Genomic DNA, 25299 nt, shown 5'->3' with positions numbered 1-25299 from the left:
AGGTTCGGGGAGGGGGAATTTCCGTAAGCAGACGTTAATCTTCCGGAATTCCGATGAACGATATCCAGATCGTCTCGCTGGAGGAATTGGGAATTTGTTTTGGGGACTGTGAGTGAAGCGGGAAATGGCGGAGTGGAGCTGAGATCTCCAATGTTCGAGTGGATTTAAAACATTGAAGTATGCTTTCGCAAATTAGGCTTTCAATAAGAAATTCCGAATAAAGATTGAATACTTTTAACACCTATTTGTCCATGCTTCAGATCTTACATGAACCGAATGTTATTTAAGTATAGCTTAGGCAGTTCAGGAATACCAGCAGTCCAGAAATTCAAGTTTGACGATTTACACGCTATAGGTATGTGTAGGTAATGGTAATTACCTTTCTCTTTTAGGTTGTTTGTATGTCTAAGAGAACAGTGTTGTTGATATAGCAAAAATGAAATATAAAATATGTGAAAATGCAAAATTATATTGAGTTCTTTTTTGTTGATGTTGTGTTTTAAAAGTAAACAATGATTGTAAATTAATTATAATCGTCATCATCAACAGCCATTTAATCTTCCCCACTGCTGGGGCACATGCTTTTCTTATGGATGGATAAGGAGTACGGGCCATGACCTATTATGCGGGCCCAACGCGGATTGGCGGCTTTTAACGCCTGCAAATAAAACCGTTCCCAACAACAAACTTAACGTGTCTTCCGAAGCACGAAGAAGCTTAACATAATATATTTTTGGTATTTTTACCCATCCAATGACCGACCATTATGAAAGTGTCTTAACCGCCATTATCATAGGCCGAGCGCGCTAACCACTGCGTCATTGAGCGTAAATTATTATTTAAAACTTTTGCAATTTAAAAGATAAACATTATGTTTATCCTATATTTGAAATAAATTACCGCAATATTTTGACAGATGATCCGCCAAGTTCCTCTTTTATCAAATGTTTATTAAAACACCCTTTCAAAGCAAACAATGATCACCATCTTAGACAAGGCGTGAAATATTGCGTGGAGAATTTGGCGAAGGGTGAGAGGGTAACTAAGGGATAAGGGTTAATGTACACGTGGCATTTCTGGAGGGCGCAAGATTTACCAAGGATTATGTCTTAGGTTTGAGAGCATACTTTGATCTTTGCAAAACTAATGAGGTTAAAATAATGGAAAAAAATGGAAACATATATACAAACTACGATGAGACAGTACCTGCATCTTGATTTGTTTATTCTATTTTTTTTTATCTGACACATAAGATTAATAGGATGATAATTGACTGCGTTTTTTAAAATTGCTAAGTATATCAATCGTCCGTATAATTACAAATTTTATTATCTTCATAACATAAAGATTACTGAGACTAGTGACTGAACTCAGCAGAGCTCGTATATCAGAACTACAGGTCCCTGTAGGACAACTAATACTTGTTTAGTATTTTTAAACCAATTGATATACTTATGTTTTTAAATAAACAAGAGGACATTTTGTTACAAACAATGGAATATTTATTTTCAATAATTATGTACGAGTGCCGTATTTTCTGTTTATTTTTAATTTGGTAAAAAGTGTTATATAAATACAGACATAAATAAATATGTATCTGGCTCTTAACACTCCATCTCAGTCAAAAAGCAGTTACAAACAAAATCGCATATGAGTGCCATTTGCATTTAGGGGCGGAAATTGCTAGTCCAGCGCGAAATGCAAAAGCTGTTATTGAAAAATCATTTTGTTTGAACGTATTTTTGTTCAAACGTTTACTACAAACTATTTTATAAGCAGCAGTTACATTGTTGTCGTTATTATTTTTTAGAACCTGTAAATCATTGAAATGATACTAACAATGTATGTAAATTATAGTAGGTACATGGGCATTTTTTTTTTTAATATTGCAATAGTAGCTTTAATGAGGTTGGTACAAAATTTTCACATAATGTAATGTGACCTAAATCACAAAGATGTTTAAAAAAATATCTTCACAAAATTTCCGATACCTATCAAAAACCTACTTGCTGCCTTATTTTTCGAAGTCGGTATAAACCCATATCTCTAGCAGTGTGAGCGGCACCTTATTGCCTCTAACGCAAAGTGTGATTGATGTGCTCTTATCTGCGAGGTGCAGCTGAAATACCGACACGTTGCATATTTCGGGACGGGAATTATGGGAATAAAACGCTGCCAATGCATTAGCCGGTATAGCGATACCGGCTAATGCATTGGCAGCGGGCTGGTTGTTTTTTTTTCAAATTTAGAAAGAAAAATAAAGCAGAAAAGTTGAGACTTGTTATCCTGAAATGACTTCTATGTGGCGGTGATAGTAACGAATTTGTAATAACTTTGTTATGTAGGTAAAAATATACAAGGATCTATATTTATGATTGTTTAATCCTCCATGCTGAAATGAATGGATTTATCAGTGAAAAGTAAGCCAATAGAAAAGTTTTTCTTTGAATATGGCATATGTTGTAGTTTTGAACAGAACAAAATGTGGATTAATTCAACATTCTGCACCTGCGCGATGTCACCCAGGTGCACAATGTCAAATTTTGGTGATATAATCTAAAGTGTAATAAACCAACATGTAAATAAATATTAATTATTTTTTAAATTAATTATATCAATAATAGAATTATTTATTTATTATTACTCACAGCGATAAGGCCGCTTTTAGCGTATATGATTAATTTGTGATTGAAACTATACCATTTTTTATGCGCAATAAAATGTTATTGTGTTGTAATCCATCTTTTTGTTTTTCTGTCTCAATTTTCCTATAAGACCGAAAAAAGCATATTATACCTACGTGTCAAAAATATACTTTTCTTTTTTCAAGAAATATTATCTCAAAACTTTCATAAAATATTTATAAAAGAGACGAAGTGTAAAATATACAGATAAGATGGGGCACCCGCCAACGCGACGCCATTCCACATATCAGTGTATATATGGTAAGCACTATGTACACTCAACAGCACATCAACCTACCCAAATTCATTGCAAACTCGCCGCTATTACCGCGCCATAGAGTTTACAGACTGTACAGTCATCTACATGTCGTGGTAAATTTTCAATGAGGTTGATGTGAAGTCAATAGTACATTTCGGTGGAAAATAACAAGAAAGTACAACTACGATAAAAATAAATATGACTATTTTTATTTTTAATATATATTTTTCTACAATGATCGGCATTGACTCAAAATAATACGAAAAATTGTTATAAATGTCAAAATTTATATTAATGGTAAATTAGTAACAACGGTAATAACCAATTTATATAATAAATTACTTTCAAATCAAATATTCAAAAAGCATTAAACTAAAAGCAAATAAACGAGAAGGGAAAACATTAGCAAAATAATTTTTATTTTTCTTATACAATTTTCGATATTTCAAGTACAATTGGCTGGGATACGTAGCCTGAATGATTAATAAATTATGTAACGGTCAATTATCGTGAGGTGGAGTAGAGGGCGGGATTCTCGGATTTATCCCCACTTACTACATTACCGATATAAGCAACTGTCTTCCGGCCTTATTGATTTTCATAAAACTGGCCAGATATAATTCGATTTCTTATATGGATGATTACTTATTCATTGGTATTATGTATCTACATGCTTAGTCGATGGTACTGAACAACTTTTCGTATGGAAGCCATTTGAAAATCACGATTCAAAAAGTCAGCTGATCCATACATTTTTTTCTCAATTTTGTATAGAACAGCTGAATTTTTTTTCGCGATTTCGGAGTTACCCCCATACTAAACGTTGTTCAGAATCATGGACTGAGCATATAGACAAAATATTGCCAATGTATTAATAGTCAGCATGTATATTTTCTTATATTATTTTTAAGAATTTCTTTACGTGGGCTCTAGAAAAAGTGTCATTGTTTTTAAAAATTTTGTTTATTGATTTTCAAAACACACACTCTCTCTCATCTGAGCGTGTTCCCAGTTGTTTTCTCAGCCGTTTAACGTCGGAGCCCAGGGTCCGCTTTCCTGCTCCTCCAATTCGCACGTTCGCTGGCAGATATAATGAGATATCCTATAAATATATACTGAGCTTCTTTGCGTGGGCTCAAGAAGGTGTGTCTTTAACAATTTTCAGCAATAGTAGGTATTTAAAAATAGGTCATAAAACCCGCCCCAGCTTTTTTCTTGCCCTTTCGCCTAAATTTATTATCCTTGGGACGTCCTAAATAGCTTAAAAATAAAGGTAAAGTTTGTAGTATAAGGATATTTATGCACATTAGTTTACGACTATTTTTGTATAATTCGATATACAAACGCTAATGTTCAATACGAGTGAAACTCGTTCGTAACTCGAACGCAAGTCTCCAGTGTGCTAGTATTAGTGAATAGTGTCGAACGTGTTTTATCTCCGCGAGCAACATCGCTCATCCGCATCTGTTCACCCTGTTTCGCTACTAAGTACAATGGCTTTGACGCAGAATGTTTACTTCGCAAAATGTCAACTAAGTAGTAAAAAAAAAATCCTTTCGCGGAAAACTTATTTTGCATAAATGAATAAATTTGGATTTTTAAAGAAAATTCGTTTTATTTTTGTATCAAAGTTTAATTTTAGTCAGTCCGTCGTGATTTTATTTAAGAGACATTTTTCAAACAAGATCTTTTGGCCAAAATATTATTATGCAAAACCAACTTCTGTGAAAGAGACAATGTGAAAAAGAAATACTTTACGACTAATAGACATTTTACAAAGCATGTGATGCTATTAGTAAAAATATTAAACAAGCCAATAATTTCGTTTAGGCGCAAAATGACTAATTCACAAAATGTTCCTGAATATACTACATTGGTAATATTGATCGAAATATATTATTATATCGTTTCATATTAATCACAAATTTATTCAACACAATAACTTATAACTCATCAGATAACAGTATTTAAAAAGCAAACAAGAATATGAAGTTGCCTAGAAATTAAACGTAACAGGAATCAAATTGTAATTCGCAAGGCAAAGTTTAACATTCAGGGTCGAGCTTGCTAACTAAGTAAATACTGAAGGAATTTGATAACATATGAAAGAGCAGCTAAAATTAATATGAAAAGTTTGTTAAGAAATTAATTTAATAACCTTCTCTGAAAAGGCAACTTTGCCATACTTTAGGAAAGTTTGTTTAATTAAGTGTATATAGTTTGCCAATGAAAACGCTCACTTTTCCACCTCAATATGTGAGTTAGTTTTCTAAGTCGTAAATGGTTGTTTTAATGTTCGTACTAATTATGCAAATTTACCGCAGTGCAAGTGAGGGAAGTAGTTTGTGTTACAGAATTTAATGGCACTTGTTTGTTTTACAATAATGGAGCATTGTGTTGGAATCAATATTTCATTCGCATTTATAATATTAGTAGGATTTCTAGATGAATATTCTGAGAACAAATAACAATAAATTCATCGTTTATTAAATGAATTCATAGAGGTAGTATTTACTTTCCCTGACGTTTAAACAGTAAAATTATAATATGTCACTGTTTACACAACTTCAAGTATTATATAATCTCTGGCTCTACTGTGTCTGGACCGCAACGAAGAAGGTATAAATACTATTTATTATATTAAAGGTATAAATATTATGTATAAATATTATTTCAAATTTCAGTGTCTAGCATAAAATATACAAATAAATCGACATTGAATCATAATTAGGATCATCCTCGATTAAGTCACCTTAAAAAAAATCAATACATCACTTTAGGGGCTACGATGATACGGGCAGACATGCGAGACAAATTTATGAAACAAAAATTGAAAATAAAATCATCGCTCGTGAGTTTCCAGGAAAATTTCCTCAAAAAATACCTTGAAATAAAGCACTATGTCTCGATAAAGAAAGCTGTAAATAGCGCCTCTGAAAATTGAAGCCACAAAGAAAAGATTAATGTTACAGCTAACTTGCAGTACTTTTTGTTTCGCGCGATCCAATCATATCGCACACTTGCAGGTCTTCGGTTGGTGAGACCCAAGGTAACTTACTCAATTAGACAATTTGTTTAAATTTTTTATTGGTTTTATTTTTAAAAATACAGTTATAGTAAAATAAAAGTTTCAAATCAAATAAGTTTTTAGAAAAAGAAAATTAGTTGTTGTGTTTAAAACCTGGATGGGCTGACACTGAAGAACATGAAGAACATTTTCACATTTTAATATAAAAGTTTTTAAATTTTTTTTTTAAATTATAATTCAATATTTTAACATGAAGATAATAATTAACCTGATAAGTAATTGTAACCTAATCAGTAATTTTGTCTTAACACCGATTAGTTATCTATGGCCAAAATGAAGAGATTGATGGTATGTCACCGCGAGATACGGCAAGGCGGGAAAATATTAAATATTACGGCACTTGCAAGAAACCATTGCTGATATTAACTAAATGCTGGGGGAGATAACTCTGCCGGCAAAGTTACGATAATAATGCTTCATTGTTGCAAGTAAATAATGCGTGATTTTTAAATTCTTCTTATCAAGTGTGTGTCGACTACCTACCGACATCTAGTGGCAATTAGTCACACATACATTAGATGTTGAATCATCATTTTCATGAATCACGATTAAGAATGCAGAATAATTTTAAAGTTGAGAAAAATATCGGACGTATACGAAGAAAAATATACTTAACCCCGTTCGAAAGCCATTTTGCCGATAGTGCGGCGCTCGATGTAATCACCAAAATGACTTCTAATTAGGGTTATTTAGGGTTTTGCTAAAAGGGTTGACAAGCGGAACCATGAATGGCTTTTTGCTTCTGTTTATTCTGATATTTTTTATAGAGATTTCAAGTCTTAGTCTCATTAAGTATTTAAAGTTATATATATTATGATCGTGGCCTAAAAATAGTCATACTATTTTTAAAACCAAGATTTGAATTCGATATTCAAAACAAGAAAAGGACTTGTTCAAAACTTTTATGTAGGTGCTTAAAAAAACAGAATGTGTGAAATGAAAGTGATGAGTAAAGTACCTAATTACAGATACGATATTTAAAACCAATTACAAATAATTACAGAACCTATTCCAATTTAAAATAAATTGTGCTAAAAGTAAAGTTGATATAACTGGATTTAACAAAAACGAATGCGGCCAGTGTCGCGCGCGATTATGTACCGGATGTTGTTCGAGGGAGGGCGCTGACGTCAATTTCCGGGCGCGCGCCGACGCCGGATACTGCGAAAAACTTGTACGATTATAATGACGTTCACGCCACGGGAAATTATGAAAATAATTATAATTTGGATTTCAGCGTGTGGCATTTTTTGGTGTTAAATAAGTTTTTATTAAATTTTACATAAATGAAATAATAATAATATCATTTATTTCAGATAATTTAAAAATCCATATTTTGTTAGTAAACTATAACCTATATTAGTAAAAATTAAATATACTATTAAATTATTACAATTAAAGTAAATAAATTAAAACTCACAAATAACCCCGAGAGATCACTCGAGCGTATGAGTCTCGAGGATCACCCTTCTCACAAAAGCCGTCCACAACGGAGACGTATGCTAACGTCCTCAGAATGCAATTGGAACCACGAAATTAAATCACCAAATTAAACGTTATAAATTTAAATTAAGACATGAAATAATTTTGTAAGAAGACGAATACATAATTATATATCAACTGATCCTTCGCTAGTTGAAAATAAATTACAAACTATGTAAAGGCAATAAGGCATGTTTTTGTTCGTCAGATAGAGTATAGTTTAGATTTAACATATTTGTCCTTACAAGGTCTAACAGTAAATATATGTAGACATGAATATAGTACATATGTCTTCGAAATTTCTTTACGAATAGTTCGTATTTATTTAATATCCAATTCGATTTGTAGACAGGCAGGTATTTATTGTGCCTCAAACATGTTTTACTAGAACACGATTTAGGAGGTCCAATAAAGAAATTGATTGATTCTTAAAGCTCTCGTCTTTTTATTTATCTGTTTCTTGTGAAAAGACTGTTTTTTATCAGATTTTTATTATTTCACAATTTGATTCTAGCTTGTTGTGTATACGAAGAAATTTATATATTTAACTGATTGTCAACCAGATACAATAGTTTAGATGTTCCAGGTAACATAAATTATTTTTTTTTCTTTTTTATTTTACTATCACTTTCACCGATTCTGTTCTAAGGACTTCTTAAATACATGAATACGCTACAATACGATTACAATTTGAGTACCTTATGATAGCGTACTCAAATTCCTGAAAAAAATAAAATTAGAAATTAAGTTACCCTTGAAACGTAATTCCTAAGTTTAATATACTTAATAGAAAATGATTCAATATAATCAATTCTTAGTATTTGGTTATCCTACCTATAGCACACTAATTCCACCTTCATATTCAGCCGAGTGCCCGTCGCCAAGCCTTTAAAAGCAGCCCGTGACATTCGTGAGCCGTTCCCGAGCCGGCCTCAGGTTTAGAGACAATCTGCCTCTGCATTTGAATGCCAAACGGATTAACACTAGGTTGGAGCGAAGCCACATGGCCGGCTATATCTTTATTTTTTGTTTTTGACACGTTGAAACTTTAAATAGGTTTCTACGTGATTGGTAACGAACGACCCTAGACATAAACCTATGGAAGACAAAAGTGTATATGTGTGCAGACAAAGACCCCCACGTTTGCCCAGCAGTGGGTGAGACACATATACAGGCTACAAGAACAACTCTAAAAATATATGTTATAATTACTTTAAAACTATTACAATCTAAACAAGCTACAAGAAAGATTTTTAATAAATTATATTGGTTTTTATTTATATATTTCTTAATAATTTCTAAAATATACTATTTATTCATAATACCTTTTATTTTACCTATTATTAGTATTATATTTTGCAAGTTGCGTCACTGAAGTTTTTTACGGATGTCTGTTTTTATTTTATAATTTTTTCGTTTTATTCTCAAGCCACCATGCCTCCTATGCCTCATGGTGCCAGCTGAAAACCGCAGCGCTATGGTTTCTGCCACAACAACACGCTGAGCTGGCCGCCTTTGCGACAATTATACTTACTGTATTGTTAATTTTAAGTCGCAAAGTTAGTTGTAAGTTTATGTAATTTTTTTGTCGAATAAAAATATTTTCTTTCTTTCTTTCTTTAATCATATTATTTTGGTCTAGATTTGTAAAGTATTCGACATTTTAGGGGAGCACCAAGTAAGGATTATCGAAACTTCCATGGGAACACGGAAAAACTTAATTTTTATGACCGTGCGAAGTCGCGAGTAAAAATTAGTGCTAATATATATACCTAAATCCAAAACGTCTGTCATTAGCTGTAAAAAAGCATTAGCTTCTATTAAAATATATCATTTGTAAAGTATTATTTATTTTCAAAACTGAGAAAAATATTACCTAAAAAGGATAATTTTAGTTTATAAAAGCAATATATAATCGAATAAAATACAACCTTAATTAAAAATTGTTTATTTGTTTCGTTGAAAACCGTTATGGAGGAGAAAGTTTTGGAAAGGTCTCAAATATTATTAGGTCAACAATGCTACTCCAAACAAATAAACTTAATCCCGGCTTGATCTGCTACAAAACAAAAGCCAATGTTAATAAACTGGATTTAGACCATCAAGCCTTGGCCGTAGTTCTAGTGCGGGGGAGTCTGAAACGGTTCTCCGACAATTGCTTCGTCTACGAACGAATCGCCGACAGAATGTCTCCTCTATTCTCTCGACGAATCGTTCGTAGACGAAGCAATTGTCAGAGAACCGTCTCAGATCCAGTGCCAGACTTCCGGTTGCCATTTTTAGTGTTTGTTGAAAAGAGGCTTGTGTTATTTCCATAGATTTTCATTATTACCTATATTTAATTCGAACTGAGAATTAACTCGGAATTTAACGCCTATAAACACATATTGGTACGGTGTGTCTACATATTGGTACGGTGTGTAAAAAAGCAACTAAATTATCACGACAGGAATTGACAATAAAAGTACTAACCATATTAGGTCGTCGTGAGGAGATAATAAGAAGGGTAGGGCTTTTCCCCATGAATTGTCATTTGATCTAAAAAGCGAATATATCATTTCTTTACAGTACGCTATCCACGCTTTTGTCAATTTGGTCCATATTTTACGAATAAGGTATGTATATATAATTATTCATTAAAATCTAAAAAAAAATACACCTTTCTTATTTGAACTCGACCAAAAAAAAAAACAACCAGTAATTTGATACACACGATTTTCGCGTGACTTGCCATGACGTCACTATCCCGTACGGTAATTCGTAGTCCCATTTAAAAAGTTGCCCGTAAGCCGTAAGCCTGTCGGCTCAGTCCACTGGAGCGAGATAACACCTTTACGTATTGTTGTACGCATGTTCGGATCGGGGAAGTGAATTTACATTATGTTGTCCCGTGAATTTTTTATGACAATAACATTTTTTTTTAAACACAACTGATGTATAGTAATAAACATTTGAAAATCAAGTATCAATTAGTATCAACTAGTAGTAGTTAAGTCATCACAAATAGGTATTTAAGTATCACCTAGTAACAATGTAAAGACATTCTCTAAAATGTTGGATTAAAGGATTAAATACTATAAATACGCTCATTTTTACAATGTTTTATCTAAGTTGACATGTTATTTCTAAAGATCTCTTTAACGATAATAAAAGCTTGTGCCAATAATGGTATTTTTGTAAAAAAAAATATTTTCCCTTTCATATAGTAATTTCTAAAACATTTAAACAGTGATAAAGTTCAATAAACCCACACACTCTAATTCAATTTGTTTAAATCATAAATTTATTTATCACGTAATTAACTTTAGTTATAAATAAGTTTTATTGGGTTCTTCGAATCCTTTGAAACTTTCCAGTGAATTGATTTTCTTTAAACTTGGGTGATACCAATATTTGGAATAACACTAAACGTACTTTTTCTACTGAAATTCCTACGGTGTTGAAGCCCCGAGGCACAGCTAGTTTATCGTTAATTTTATTTTTCTATCCTAACAATTTAGAGATGGTTCCAGAAATTGCTAATTAAGTTGGTAGCGCCAAAGCCCAGAACTGACTGGTAATTAATGAACTAGATAACTAGTTTGTGTCTAGAGCTTAGAGTTTTGCCATAAAATTAAAGATTAAAATCGGAATGCTCAGTAGACAGGCTTTCATAAAGATAACTGACTTATCTTTGTATAAATAAAATTAACCTTACTGAAATACAGATTTATTCAGTGTTTGCTTCAAATATAAGTACTTATATAATACAAGTTATTGAATATCTTACGCAATAAAAGGTTCTATTAGGTAAATTATTGATATACAAGAAGTACTTTGTAAAAAGGCATATTATTAGCATTAAAGGTAATATAAAACAACCGAGATGCGAAAGCAAAGTTTCATGATTTCGACACTGATTTATTCACTCATTTACTGATCATCAAAATAGAACTGGTACTTCCTAGACCTCGAGAGCCGAAATTTAGTATAGAGGTACAGTTTAAAGCCCACATAAAGGGTCACATAAAAATATCAATAAAGAAATCGTAGTACCGTAGTCTTTGCTTGGTTTTACCTAGAGTTTTAATCACTTTTTATAGAACAAACAGTTTTTACAGAATGACTTGGCTAGTTTTTACAGAATGTTTTTGATGGGCTAGACTACCATTTAGCCCTATGATAGATAGGTTGATGCGCGGTCTACTGTACAAAACTTTGCAGTATTGTTCGCAAGCAGTACTAAGTTTCGCAGTATTCAACGTTGTGGCTCAACCCCTATCCTTATTTGCCGCAACCATTGTCTTTTGAGCTCTAATTTACATCTCTGCTATAGTGTGAAGATACCTAGATCATTAACGACTAAGAACAGGATTACATTAGCTCTATTAGTGTTTCAGTTCTAGAATAAGAACACACTATATTCTCTTGGCGGACACATGACATAGGCAATAATTCCCAAAGACAGTTGGTGTTAAGCAGGTCGGTTGATAAAAATATATCACAATCATAAAAAAATATAAGGTTATTTTTTACGCTGATCCCGGGCTTCGTGGCGTCACAGTCTCCGACAATAACGGGATCAGGCGGAAATGAAAGAGAGACTTATACTATTTAGCGATATGTAAAATTCATGTAAGATCCATTATTATTTATAAAAATTGACGTATTATAAATCATGTAACTACCTAATATATAAGCATAAAATAATTATATAGGGTAATTTATAAAATAACATCAACCTTGCAGGATTAAAATGTTGACATTATAAACAATGTGCTGGAATCAGCTACACACTATAGCGACAAATACCGAATGATGAATATTGCGTAGTTTCTATGAAAGCTTATATTTACCGCCATGAAAAACCAGCATTATACCGAATCCACCAAGTTGTCTCATTGCACCGCATTAATGCCGTGCAACCCACGGGTTGCACGGCGCTTTTATTTATTATATTTATCGCTGATTTATCGGCGGTTATTTTTTATCGCTGAGCACGCTCAGCGTTAAAAAATAACCTTGAAATTTTGAAGATTTGGCTGTGATTTTGTAACAGCCAAGGCTGACGCCAATCATCCTTTTGGAGCCACAACGCTAGTATTTAAACAAAGGTATGAAATTTAAAGTCAAATAGTAGAAAAAAATCATTAAGTTTTCATTTCCTCTGATGAAAAATAACAAAACCGAAATGTAGATAGTAAAATTTAAGTTTGTTGAAATATATCTGGAACGATTTATATTTAAGCACTATGGGGCTTCCAGCCCAGCGAAGCGGTTTATCTGAGTCATGGAAATGAGGGCACAGCTTTAAAAGGTAGGTATTAAATTCAACACATATGATGTATGTGGATGACAGAATATGATGTAGTTTCGCAAGTTTCATTAAGCACAATCGTCCTTGTCAGTGCTTCATCATCTTTGCGTGTCGATAGCAAATCTACAACGTTCTATTGGGTCCTAAATATAATCCTAAATATAGCCAGAAATACTTCTAATACAAGAAATTTCAAACAGTATCCTAAATCATTAAACGTAACATCATATTTAGCAAAAATTTTTCTTAGATTATATATTTTTTAATAAATAATTCAAGGCACAAATAAAATAAACCTTCGAATTAAATATTGTGAACTCTGATTATCTTATCGATATTTCACAGTCACATCATATTAGTCAGATATATAAAACTTGCGGCTCTTCCCGGCTTTGCCAGTAAAAACATGATAAATTATACACCTAAACCTCCCTCAGGAATTACACTATCAATTGGTGAAAACCGCATAAAAATCCGTGTAGTAGTTATTGAGTTTATTGCGAACAGACAGACGTAGCAGAGCAATTTGTTTTATAATTTTATTTATAAAACTGTGTACTGAACACAGAAAAATCTTTGGACGAAATAACAACCAGTATGCAACGATAAAATCAGTTTATATATGCGTGCACAAAATTACGACTCGTGTATATTCCAAGTTTCTGGATGTCCAGTCCAGGGCAAGATTCCAAGGGAAAATAAAAACTTCATAACATTTGAATGCCATGAAAAGGCAGCCGGCATGTATTATTCATATTACGAGAGACGCCAGGCGAGCGCATGTATAAATTTCCCTTTATAACTCTACTGAAATTATGAAGTAGCGGTTAAAATGACTCATTTGAAAATATGTTGTGTGTATATTTATACTGTATTAATTAATATAATTACGTTCGGAGCTGAAGTAATTACAACATGTTTTTTCTGGACGAATGCACATACCTACTTGTATGAAATTTAATTTTGAACGAATAATTATTTTGAAAATAAAACTATATTTATTTTGAAAACAACCGTTTTAATAACAGACTTTTGAGTGTGTTATTGTAATAAAAATATGTATGTGACATATTGCTACAACTAAATATATCTCATGATGTTTTCCTTTACCGGTAGCAATACGTACTCTACTTATTAGCCAAACTACTATGTGTTAGATCGGATATACCTAAGTGTAATTAAATGTCAACAAAATGAAATAAATAGTGTTAATTTAAACTGCGATAAATGTTCTCAAATATAATTTGAGTACGTCTTAGTACGTCTTCCTATTAAGTGTGTCATTCATTAACACTGGTATATTTTCAAGTCTCCTAAACGCATCTGATATGGTTTTACGACTATCTATATTATTTCATATCATGGCATAGCAGGCACACTAGTGAGCTAAGTAGTCAACCAATGTGCAGGTTTCCTCACGATGTTTTTCTTTACCGGTAGCAATTTGTAGTCGCACTACTATGTGTCAGATTGGTATACAAACATATGTGGCAGCGGTGGGATTCCGACCTAAGAGATTTAGTTCACAGTTTACAGGTCACAATCTTATTATTGAATCTGTGGTGATTCAGTTGTTAGACTGAATCACCACAGATTCAATAACAGTTTCATAACAGGCTTCCAACAGAGTAGTTAGCAAAACAGTCAAGTTACGACCGTAGTAATCAATAAATAAAGTTTATCAAAACAAGAGCGGACAGCATCATGGACTTAACTTGAAATAAATTAAGGGTGCCACAACATTTTGCCACTTTGCTCCATTTGTCTCGCCCCATCATTTGTCTGGTTATTTGCTTAGACCTCATCTGCCGGGGACAGTGAGGGGAGAAGCAAAAACATCTTGACACTTTTAACGTGCCGCACACTGAATACTTTTGAAAATGTATATTTAATTAATTATTGTATGTTTTTTTTTTGGTTTGAGAATAGACACCAAGACACCGAATAGAGTAAGAATAGACATTAAGATTTAAATACATTTATTTGTAATTTTGTTGTTGAAAAAAAAATTACTAGTTTTTACCCGCGGCTTCGCCAACGTCAAATTAATATCACGCCTTTTAATGAACGCGACAGCGCTTTTCTACTGACTTATTTTACAAATATTTACCATTTTTTAAAATTTACATACTAAAAATATACTAATGTTTACCAATTTTCAGCATTTTATCTTGAAAATTTAGGTTGAGGGTAATTTTTTCTCAAAAATTTGAAACACGTACAATATCACGGCATCTGACATAACTTTTACGACCGACTTTTGTATCATGGCATAGCCGGCACACTATTGAGCCTTAGTCAACCAGTTGAAAATTTGGATTTTAGTTCTTTACAACAAATTAATAATAATTTGTTTAACGAAAGAGTTTTATATATATTGATATGCAGTTTTATATCTATTGATATGCTTGTCATATAGTATATACGATTCTAAATTTTAATACTATGAGATTATAAATTCATTAAAATTTTTATTCACAGGTTGCTCCTTTATCCTAAAGATAATGACGAATAAAATCTACATACACACAAAATAAGAATATGTTACACAATGACACCATACGAGTATCTTAATTTTTAAAGTCACGACAGATTTTTTAATTTTAAGTGTGCGCGCGGTTCAGTCGCCTTTCATCATATGATTGATCACTTTACAGTGAAGAGCTGATGAATCTACTTCACTTGGGCAACTCTTCACAAATCGCGAGCAGATCGCCGGAGTATTTTGAAGGGAGATGCAGTAGACCATATAGTTAAAATTAAAGTCTTTTTCTACCAGTCTACCGACAGAATGAAGAAAGAATATAGTAAACGGTAATTAATTTTGAGATGAAAAATTTCTGGAATTGAGCGGGAATTAAACCCACGCGGTAATTAATTTTTCATTCGATAAGTTTCGGTTCACAAGATTTTGGTGTGCAAATGACATTTTAATCGCACAAAAACTGATAAAAACCAATTTAACAACACGTACTTTACGAGGGCCAATTGAAAATAAAATTGGCACTAGCTCAATTTTCCGCCTCAATGAATGCAGTTCGGTGCAGTTGTGTGCTATACACGATGCACTTTTGTTTCTTCCTTTGAAACTTACTCCAGGAAGTATGGCAATTGAAACGATTCTTTTTTTTCTTTCCAAGACTTTATTGGGTTAGAAGCGTTAATTGTTCGTTTTTTGTACTTTTTATTGTAATTCTTAATAGTAACAAATATGCTTTCTAAAAATATGGTAATTACGAAAGTCATTACAGAGAGTACTAGGTACTTCTTGTATAAGACTTTATAATGAGCGAGCTAGCTATCCGTATCCATATTTAAGGGAGATAATAGCATAGTATAAGCACAGAAGAGTCGCAACTTAAAAGCCACTGGAAAGCTTGTATAACACATAAAGTAATTTTTATCTCCAAATTCCCACGGGAGCAAAGCCCCGGGGCGCAGCTAGTAAGAATTACGACGAAGGAGCCTTCAACCAAAAGTAGCCTAGTAGTAGTAGTATTTTATGTCACTCCGGCTCTCGAACTATCTCTACACAAAAATCACCTCAACCCAATAACGAACGATTTACAAACAAAACACTCTTAGTGAACTTATTTATTTATTTAATATAAGGACCGCTTACAATGTTTACATATATAATATTATAGTTAGTAAATTGTACTTGCAGTAATGCGATACATAAACACCACAGCAACACAACATTTGACATACTATAGCGATACAATAAATACTGAAGTTATAAGCATCATAGTAAATATAAAAAATAATGCAAAAATTTATTACGACTTATGGCAAATGTGTTCATGACATATTTCATCAAATTTACTGTGAGATTTTATTTCTTGCGTGATCAGTCTGTAGTGATTATTTGCATTACCACAGAGTAAAAAAAATACGAATGTAGATTACGTCATCAAGTAAAATAATGGACACACTGAGGCTGAGGGCGATAATAAAAAAGCTTCAAGTAAATTATTCAGCGTATTCTGAAAGTAAAAGCATTCTTCAGAGGTACGTCTGTCCGTCCGAATGTCACTTTGTATGACAGCCCGTAGGTTTATTTATATTTCACCCGAATATTACTATTATTTTCGGTTTTTGTGTCCGTATTTCGTTTTGTGCCAACACACAAACTATTACAACTTTTTTAAAATTTTGGTTAGGTTATTTTTAACGTGAACCACTGCTGTTTCGCTTTTGAAAGTATACATATTTCTTCTCTATCACATAACTAATAATTTAGGCTTTCTCTTATTCATTGTTCTTTTGACATATTATAAGGAATCATAAATCTATGATCATCTGAAAATATTTTTTTTTCAAACGTGATTCTACTATTTTTACTTATGTATGTATGAGTTCTTTAACTGTACATCGCTCCAAATAGACCTTAACTTTAACAGTAAGTATTAAAATATAATAAAAAAACACTTAAAAAGATATATTTAATGTAATGACCCTCAAGCTTCTATCGGAAATACGCCCTTTCCGTGTTGAACCACTTAATGGTCCAGGGTACTTCAGATTCATCCCTTATACACTACTAGCAGCACACTCCGGCTTCGCTCGGCAATAAATTATTCTCAGAAATTATTATTGTTGAAAACCGTAAAAAAATGTATCCAATAGTTTTTGCGCTCTCAAACAGACAGTCATTATACGAGGATTTCTTTTATAATTGCAACGAATGAAAGACGGAAGCTGGCTGTAGACTGATTTATTGAGCTTGACACTGACAGTTAATAACATCGTCATAAAAATACAGAAACAAGTGGCCAGTCCATGCCACAATAATCTTTAGGTTCTAGGATAAAATAGGACATTACCAGATACAATACTGGGTATAAGTTGGTATCAACTTCCCGATTTTGAATGGTTTATTTGAATGCGCGATAAGTGTCTGTAATTAATTACTTATATCAGTAAGTAATTAATTTCTTTTTGTTTTCTAACCATCCATGAAAAATATTGGCTAACCATCAATAAAACACACAAAAATCTTCGTAACGCATTCGAAACGGATGAATTGTTTGATCGCAATTAAAAGTTTTTGAACGTTATTTACTGTGGAACGGAACAAAGTGGAGTTGTTGCTAACATCTGAAGTTACGTTTTCAAATGCTGTAATTAATTGTTGAAAATACACCTGCATCCTTCGTTTGACTCGAGGCTTTTATCTTTATAAGCAGAGGACTTCATTTTATAATATGTAAGGACATATTATAAAATGAAGTCCTCTGCTGCGTCTGCTTATCTGTTGGCGATATACTCAAAATCGAATGCATGGTTTTAAAAACGTTTTCACCCATATATTGTGAGTAAAATTTAGGTGCATCGGGATGGGCCGCTAGTTGTAAACAATTTACACGTTGTAGTTTTAATGTCCTAAATTTACCGCAAGTCCAAATAATAAACATTTGTGCCAATGGCCCTCGGCAAGAACTAATGAATCAAAATAACTATATAAATAAATAGTATGCGGGAACACACCAACGGCTATTCATTTTTACTGCTTCATATAATTTTTACGAACATTTTACGAGTTGTCCGTCTCCGCGTCGGCATTCTTATTAATTTTCTTGGCCTGTTATTATTAACTATCATATAAAAGGCGTAAAAACACTATAAACATAACTAGGTCATCTTTAGAAACGAATTAGAAACAAATGATAAAAATTAATAGAATAGCTACTTACTTTTTGATTCCAGCAAAAAAATAAACATAGAATGGGTTGCATCCATTAACTTTAACCTGCATACCGTGATTAAAATGGCGTTATTATTACAATTACGTAATTCGTTAGTAGTATATTACTGACTGATGCACTTCGCCCAAGAAAGCTGTGAAAGCATCTAGTTGAAGTTATGGAAAATATTATTTTCCTAAAACAAAAATCCTAAAAAGGATCTTTTTTTTATTCACTCGGACAATAAACCACACGCGCTGTATCAATTCATCGATAGGTTATTGAGGGGGGTGATTTTATTAAAAGATTCATATTGTTGAAAGTCAATATGAAATCATGTAGCTACATTATATAATGTAGTTCCTTAAGAAGGCATAATCTTTGATTTATGGGATATATAATGGCAAAAACTGTACCGCATTTATCTCAAAGCATTTTTCAGAAATTAGACCTTTACAGACACAAATTTTGTTATTATCTTTTGGATGAAAAAAAAAACAAAGTCTTTATTTATTTATTTATCAAGCATATCATAAAATAATTGTTACAATACATATATCTAAAAATGTGTTTCCATGCCACAGATTTTTATTTTTTATTTAAATTGAAGTGAGAATGAGATAAATCAGGACTTGTTTTTGGGTTTCTGGTGAACAATAAAGTGGAACTTATATCTAAAAATAGGTTCTTTAGTATCAGTGTGATGGGCAATGAGTTCACTCATTGTGCGCACTGTGATTGATGACCAGGTAAAAGGTATATTGAATGGGAAGTCCTCCAAGTGGAAAAGCAGATCATTGAATTCGTAGACTCCCTGAAAAGGTATTATGATATACTTACATATCTAAGCAAAAAATGTGACATAAGTATATTGCAGCTACACAGACATAGGTACTTATAGTCTTTAATTATAAAGAGTAGAAAACAAAATGAATACTATGAAAACACTTTGTGCTTTTGGCTGGGGTTACTATATCAACAAATTTTGACTACTAGATTTGGCGAAAAAATGAAGTTCTTTAAAAATACATATATCGTGGTTTAAAAGCAATTTTCTTGCGGACGATCAGTTTACAAATCAATTTAATATTATATCAATTTTATTTTTTATAATCCATTGCTTAAATTATGAAGGCTAGATTTTACTAATCATTTTATATCAGAATTATAATATCCTTCGTTTTATTATCAATAAAATGTTCCGAGGTCAATATTATCTGCACATTATATTTAAGTAAGCGTGAAAATTTTTTGGTTAACAGAACTATATGGATTTGTATCCAATTTAGAATGTAACTTATTTTGTGTTAAAAATAATATAAAAATAAAAACTTACAGGTCTGAACGGACATGTATAATTTTGTTTTTGAACTTGGTTCATGAACATTTTCCCCAAATAAGGCTCGTTTGCCAAGAAATCACACAGTGTGAAATTTCCTTGTATACCGAGTGGCACATAGTTACCTCCAATATATTCATAAATTTTCAGATTTACCTGTAAATAGGAGAAGGTTACACGTGTAAATTAGCAGATTATGTCGGGAACAAATGTTTGTTGAAATATCAATTACACAATATCACGAAAAATATTTTCACGTAACGTAGCGACGCACAGTGTCACTTTGTCTCAATGAGCATAGGTATATTATATTAAATTAACGAACCGTCAAATTGTCTCCACAGCCTGTTAGTGATTCAACATAAAAGTCTATGTAATAAGGACTGCCTCTGCCTTTCCTGTGTACGGTAAACTTTAAATCTTTTATATATTTAGGATTAGTATATATTATTTCTGGCTTTTCCGGAACGATTTCCAAAGCCTAAAACAAGACATTAGGAAATAAAGAAAACATTATTTTAAATATAGAAATCAATTTACTGAATATTTTATATGAAGATAATAATAAATTCATATATTTCAAAACACACAAATTTATATAAATTTTAGTTATATGAATTTGTAAATAAAATAACTCTTACACACTATTTACTAATAAAAGTCATGTTAAAAAGTAAACTATAAATAAAAAATAAATAAATACCATTGAAATTCCGAAAATACAGAATAAAATAAACACCCGAATCATGGTCAAGTAGTCACCGAATGAGTAAACAATATTTTATATTGATCTCATGAATAATACAACATACTATCATATTTTTATATGATTAAATACGTATTAGTGTGAACTAAGTTACACAAATTTATTATTTCAGATAAATTAGCATCATCAAATATAAATTAGACGAGCGAATTATATTCTGTCGCTTCCTTTTTCCATTATTATATATTTTGTTAACAGATTTAAAAACTACAAAGATTGCTACTACAAAAGGACTTTTTAAGTACCAATTTCTCAAATCTGGAGCCAAAAATCCATATGCATACTTCCGTACTAACATTATAAAGAGAAAAGCTTTGTATTCTTGTTATTTGTCTGTAATTAATAAATTCAAAAACGACCGAACTGATTATTATGAAATTTTGTTCAGAGATGATATCACGAAACGTTCAGGAGTATAGTTTTATCCGAGCGATGTCGGGACGGACTGCTAGTAATATATTGAAGGTCTTTTAATTTATTTATGCTCTATGAAATAGAGAGCTTTTAAAATTAGAGATTAAAAATTTAATTATTATAAAGTGAATTTAAAATCGTTCATTTTGTAAATTATCATAGATTTTGACAGAACGTGCTATCAGTGTGTCTATCGTAACTAGAAGTTCCTTTGTAGTTCCGAAAGTAAACCACGGTAGGTAGGTACTACGCTTTATTGTAACCAACTTTAAAAAATTAATAGTTATAACATGTCCCACTGCTGGGCAAAAGCCTCCCCTCTCTCTTTCCACTTTTTGGTTTTGGTTCTTGTAACCAACATTCAACAAAAAATCATTTAATTTATAATTAATTTATTGTAATTTAATTCATTATTATAACTTTATTGTAACTAAAATTCAATGGTATTCACAAATCATAACAGTGGAGGAAGTTATCATCGCTCCGTTACAAAACCCAACATATTTTGATATTATTTGAGCTTTTGCTCAAATAATATCAAAAAATGTTGGGTCCCGGCTACTTGACCGTCCCGGCTTCGCTAGGGTAAACTTATAATAATAATATAAATACACCGAAACCTTCCTCAGGAATCTCGCTATCTATTGGCGAAAATCGCATGAAAATCCGTGCAGTCGTTTTTGAGTTTATAGCGAACAGACAGACATACGCGGTAGAGAACTTTGTTTTATAAGGATAAAGATAATTGGTATTAACATGTATTTAATCAATATACGGAACACAAATCTAATGATTTAAATAATTACGCATTTTGATATTAGTTATGTGTTTTTATGTTACCTATATAATAATAATAACGACACAGTACCTATATATTATAACCCTGGAACGACACAAATAATTTTAAATTGCTATAAATATGTAGTATTCTATACAAACATACTGTAATATTAACAAGATGTACTAAATAAAGAAATGGATGGGGTGGACAGGTGAAACTACAAGAGCTAGATAAAAAATAAAATTTACCATCGACAAGAATTGTTTAGAATAGTTTATTATCAAATAATTTTTGTTCATACGTACAACTGTCATACAATAAGTTTTTTATATAACGACAGGATACATCTGACAATTTCGGTCAAATTATTTTATTTCTCGGTTTCTGGGTGATTGTGAACTGGAAGTTGTACCTGAACACTGGCTCTTTGGTCTCTGTGAGATGGCCAGTGACGTCACTGCGCGTGCGCACGCTGATCGACGACCAAGTGAACGGGATGTTGAACGGAAAATTCTCTAGGTCGATGACCAGATCTTTGATTTGATAGGAGCCCTGAGGAAATCAATAAATGGTTTAAGATTAGGCCATATATCATACCATAAATAGCTTTGATTTTTGACCAACAACGGCCTAGCGGGGAGCGCGCGTGTGTTAAATTATTAATTTCATTCTTACGTCTATTGTATCGCTGTCAGCTGTTTTTGTTATAAAGTTTAATGTATGGAAAGAACTAATTGCTTAATTTTTTTTCCATACTAATTTTTGTGCGCTACTTACAGCTTTGAACGGGCACGAAGCATTTAGTCGTTGTTGAACTTGAATATTGAACATTTTGCCTAAGTATGGTTCATGTTCTAAGAAGTCACATATTTTATACTCTCCTTGTATTCCTGTCGGCAAATAATTGCCACCAATATATTCATATAGTTTCATAGTTATCTGTAATGTAGAAATTACTTTTTGTTATTTAATTATAAATCATATTAGCGAAAAAATCTTCTTCATCATTTCGGTGTTAAACTTTGGTGAAATTCATTATAACAAAAACTATTTTCATGTATCCCCAGTTGGGGCCCTGATCATTTTAATGAACGGATAATGAAGAATGGCTTTGAGGCAAACCAAATAAATAAATGGAATAACACTCAAATGGTCACACTTTACTAAACAATGGACCCAAAGACACAACACACCCAGAACGCTGTGGGAATCGAACCCACCATCACATTTTCATCAATTTACTTTATAAAAGAAAAATATTTTAACAGATTATGCCACAAAAATAAAGATTTTTTTTATAGAAAGTATACGGTCACAGTTTTCTGGATTTTGTCGGCCACCGTTTTCGTTTTAGTCAACTGTGATTACATGGTGTGGTAAAAAACATACGACACTTTTTAATGAAATTCTTAATTTAGTATGGCATACGTAATTTGTAAAGATAACTATTTATTTCGCTAAGAAATTGAATTGATAACAATGTGACGGTGGCGCTAGCGTTTGGGTACATTATTCTTTGTAAAAATCAATTAACTAATTGTTCCAACAAAGAACAACACACCGTCAAGTTATTTCCACATCCAGATAAAGTTTCGACGTAAAAATGAATATAATAGGGGCTTCCTCTTCCTTTTCTTTGTATGGTGAACTTCATGTTCTTAATGTATTTATGATTGATATATTCTACTTCTGGCTTCTCAGGAATTACTTCTAAACCCTAAAAAAAAGAGGTAATAAGTATTAAAGATCTATATTATATAGGCAGTATATTAATTATAACGTAATTTTAAATTATAACGTAATTTTCGCTGTGATTTCCACCCTCCATATGGAAATGCGATATCGGTGATCTTATTTTAATGTGGAACCACACGTCACATAGTGTAATCTCTATTATAAATAACGCTATTTTTTTTTCTTACATGCTTATTATAATAATTCAGTAAAGATTTTTAGAAAATAAATGCCTGCTCACCTGTACAATCCCAAAGATGCATAATAAAGTAAACAACCAAATCATGTTGGGATTTTTAATAAATTTAAATATTACATAATATACACATGCGCTCAATCTATTTGAGTGTACATGAAAATGTGCTTAAAAATGTATTAGTTTGACTAAATAAATGGTTTGTGTCATTATAAACAAATTCACCATGTTAATTTTAGAAATGTTCCTTCCTTTCATATTATTTTTTATCATGTGTACAGTGTACAAACAATATGCTGGTTTATTAAAATTTAATGTAGTCCCTTTTTATAACCAAAATTCAATCAAGTTTTTAAGTACTACTTACTTAAAAATAGTTATAACTATATTCTAAATATATCTGGAAAAAATATTCGCTGTCTATCTCACACACATTATTATTACATACTGAAAGGTTAAAATTTACATTAACTATATGGCACAATTTTTTTTGATGCATTGTGTAATAATGGTTTTAGTTTTCAGTACAAGGACCACTGATACCTGAAATACAGGCTATATCTAGATCAGAAACAGTTTAAAAAAATAATAATTTTGTACTTAGACGTGTAACTTTGTGGTCAATAGATTGTTATTAGACTATTAATATTAATATAATCAGTGATTTTTTTATTATTACTTTTCCGACAACAAGAAATTGTATACGAAATCATTTCACATTAATCTCGTGAAGCCATGATTATATTACGTAAGTACCTTGCTCTAGGTCACTGGTTCAGGTACGAGATGCGTATTTCTTTCAGAGGTTTTCCTAAACCACACCGTGCGTTAACTCCGTGGGGAAATAAAAATGGATGTTAAGTGAAAACATACTTTCAATAATGTTTAATAATGTAAAATTTGTGTAGAATATCATTCTTCGGTGATATTTCACTCTACCTTTAAAGTATTCGCCATACCTTTAAAGTAACATTAAACTTTGTAACAATAAAGTCAAAGGGTGAGATGCGCTGTCAGGTTTGATGTTATTTTAACCGGCGCGCCGTTGACGTTTAAATTTAATGGCATATTTTTCGTTTTTCTCCGCACGTTAAAGTTAACGTCAAAGTTGACATTGCAACCCTGGGTGGGCATTAATTAGACATGTATATTTATTATTCTATTATATACTTATTAAAAGTATATAATAAAATAATAAATATACCTGTCTAATTTGTATCACAAATAGCGCGGTTTCACACGCGTAAAATTTTCTCGGGAACAGTTTTTTTCTCTGTATTAATTAAAATCAGATTGGAATAATTGGAATAAAATATTCATAGCGCATTTAAAATACCTACACGCAGCGCCAAATAGTGTTTATATTGCAAAATTATAAAACGTAGTATTTTGCAACCCCTATTACACCCCTTTAGGGAAAGAATTTTAAAAATTCCTTTCTTAGCGGACGTCTTCTAGTCATAATATTTCTTTCTGACAAATTTTAACTTCATTGATATAACATTCAATAAACATATTTAAGATAATATACACCTATAAGATAATACAGTTTTTTCGCAACGGGATTATTCCG

The 25299-nt window shown here is 31.9% G+C and overlaps 1 protein-coding gene and 1 long non-coding RNA gene across 2 annotated transcripts; both read right to left on the bottom strand.

Moving 5' to 3' along the window:
• Positions 1-19076: 19076 nt before the first annotated feature.
• LOC128674887 (uncharacterized) lies at positions 19077-20306 on the bottom strand. The gene is made up of 3 exons (XR_010370049.1): positions 20161-20306; positions 19833-19991; positions 19077-19310 (listed from the first exon to the last, which is right to left on the bottom strand). It is a non-coding gene; the product is annotated as an uncharacterized LOC128674887 (long non-coding RNA).
• Positions 20307-22156: 1850 nt separating this feature from the next.
• LOC128674886 (uncharacterized) lies at positions 22157-23816 on the bottom strand. Its single transcript, XM_053753868.1, has 4 exons — positions 23772-23816; positions 23358-23513; positions 22574-22735; positions 22157-22348 (listed from the first exon to the last, which is right to left on the bottom strand). Exons 1-4 carry the CDS (start codon positions 23814-23816, stop codon positions 22157-22159), a joined length of 555 nt encoding a protein of 184 aa, XP_053609843.1.
• Positions 23817-25299: the final 1483 nt, after the last annotated feature.

The sequence above is a fragment of the Plodia interpunctella genome, chromosome 13, assembly GCF_027563975.2.
Source record: "Plodia interpunctella isolate USDA-ARS_2022_Savannah chromosome 13, ilPloInte3.2, whole genome shotgun sequence".
NCBI classification, from domain to species: domain Eukaryota; kingdom Metazoa; phylum Arthropoda; class Insecta; order Lepidoptera; family Pyralidae; genus Plodia; species Plodia interpunctella.
This window is presented reverse-complemented; position numbering and strand designations above follow the sequence as displayed.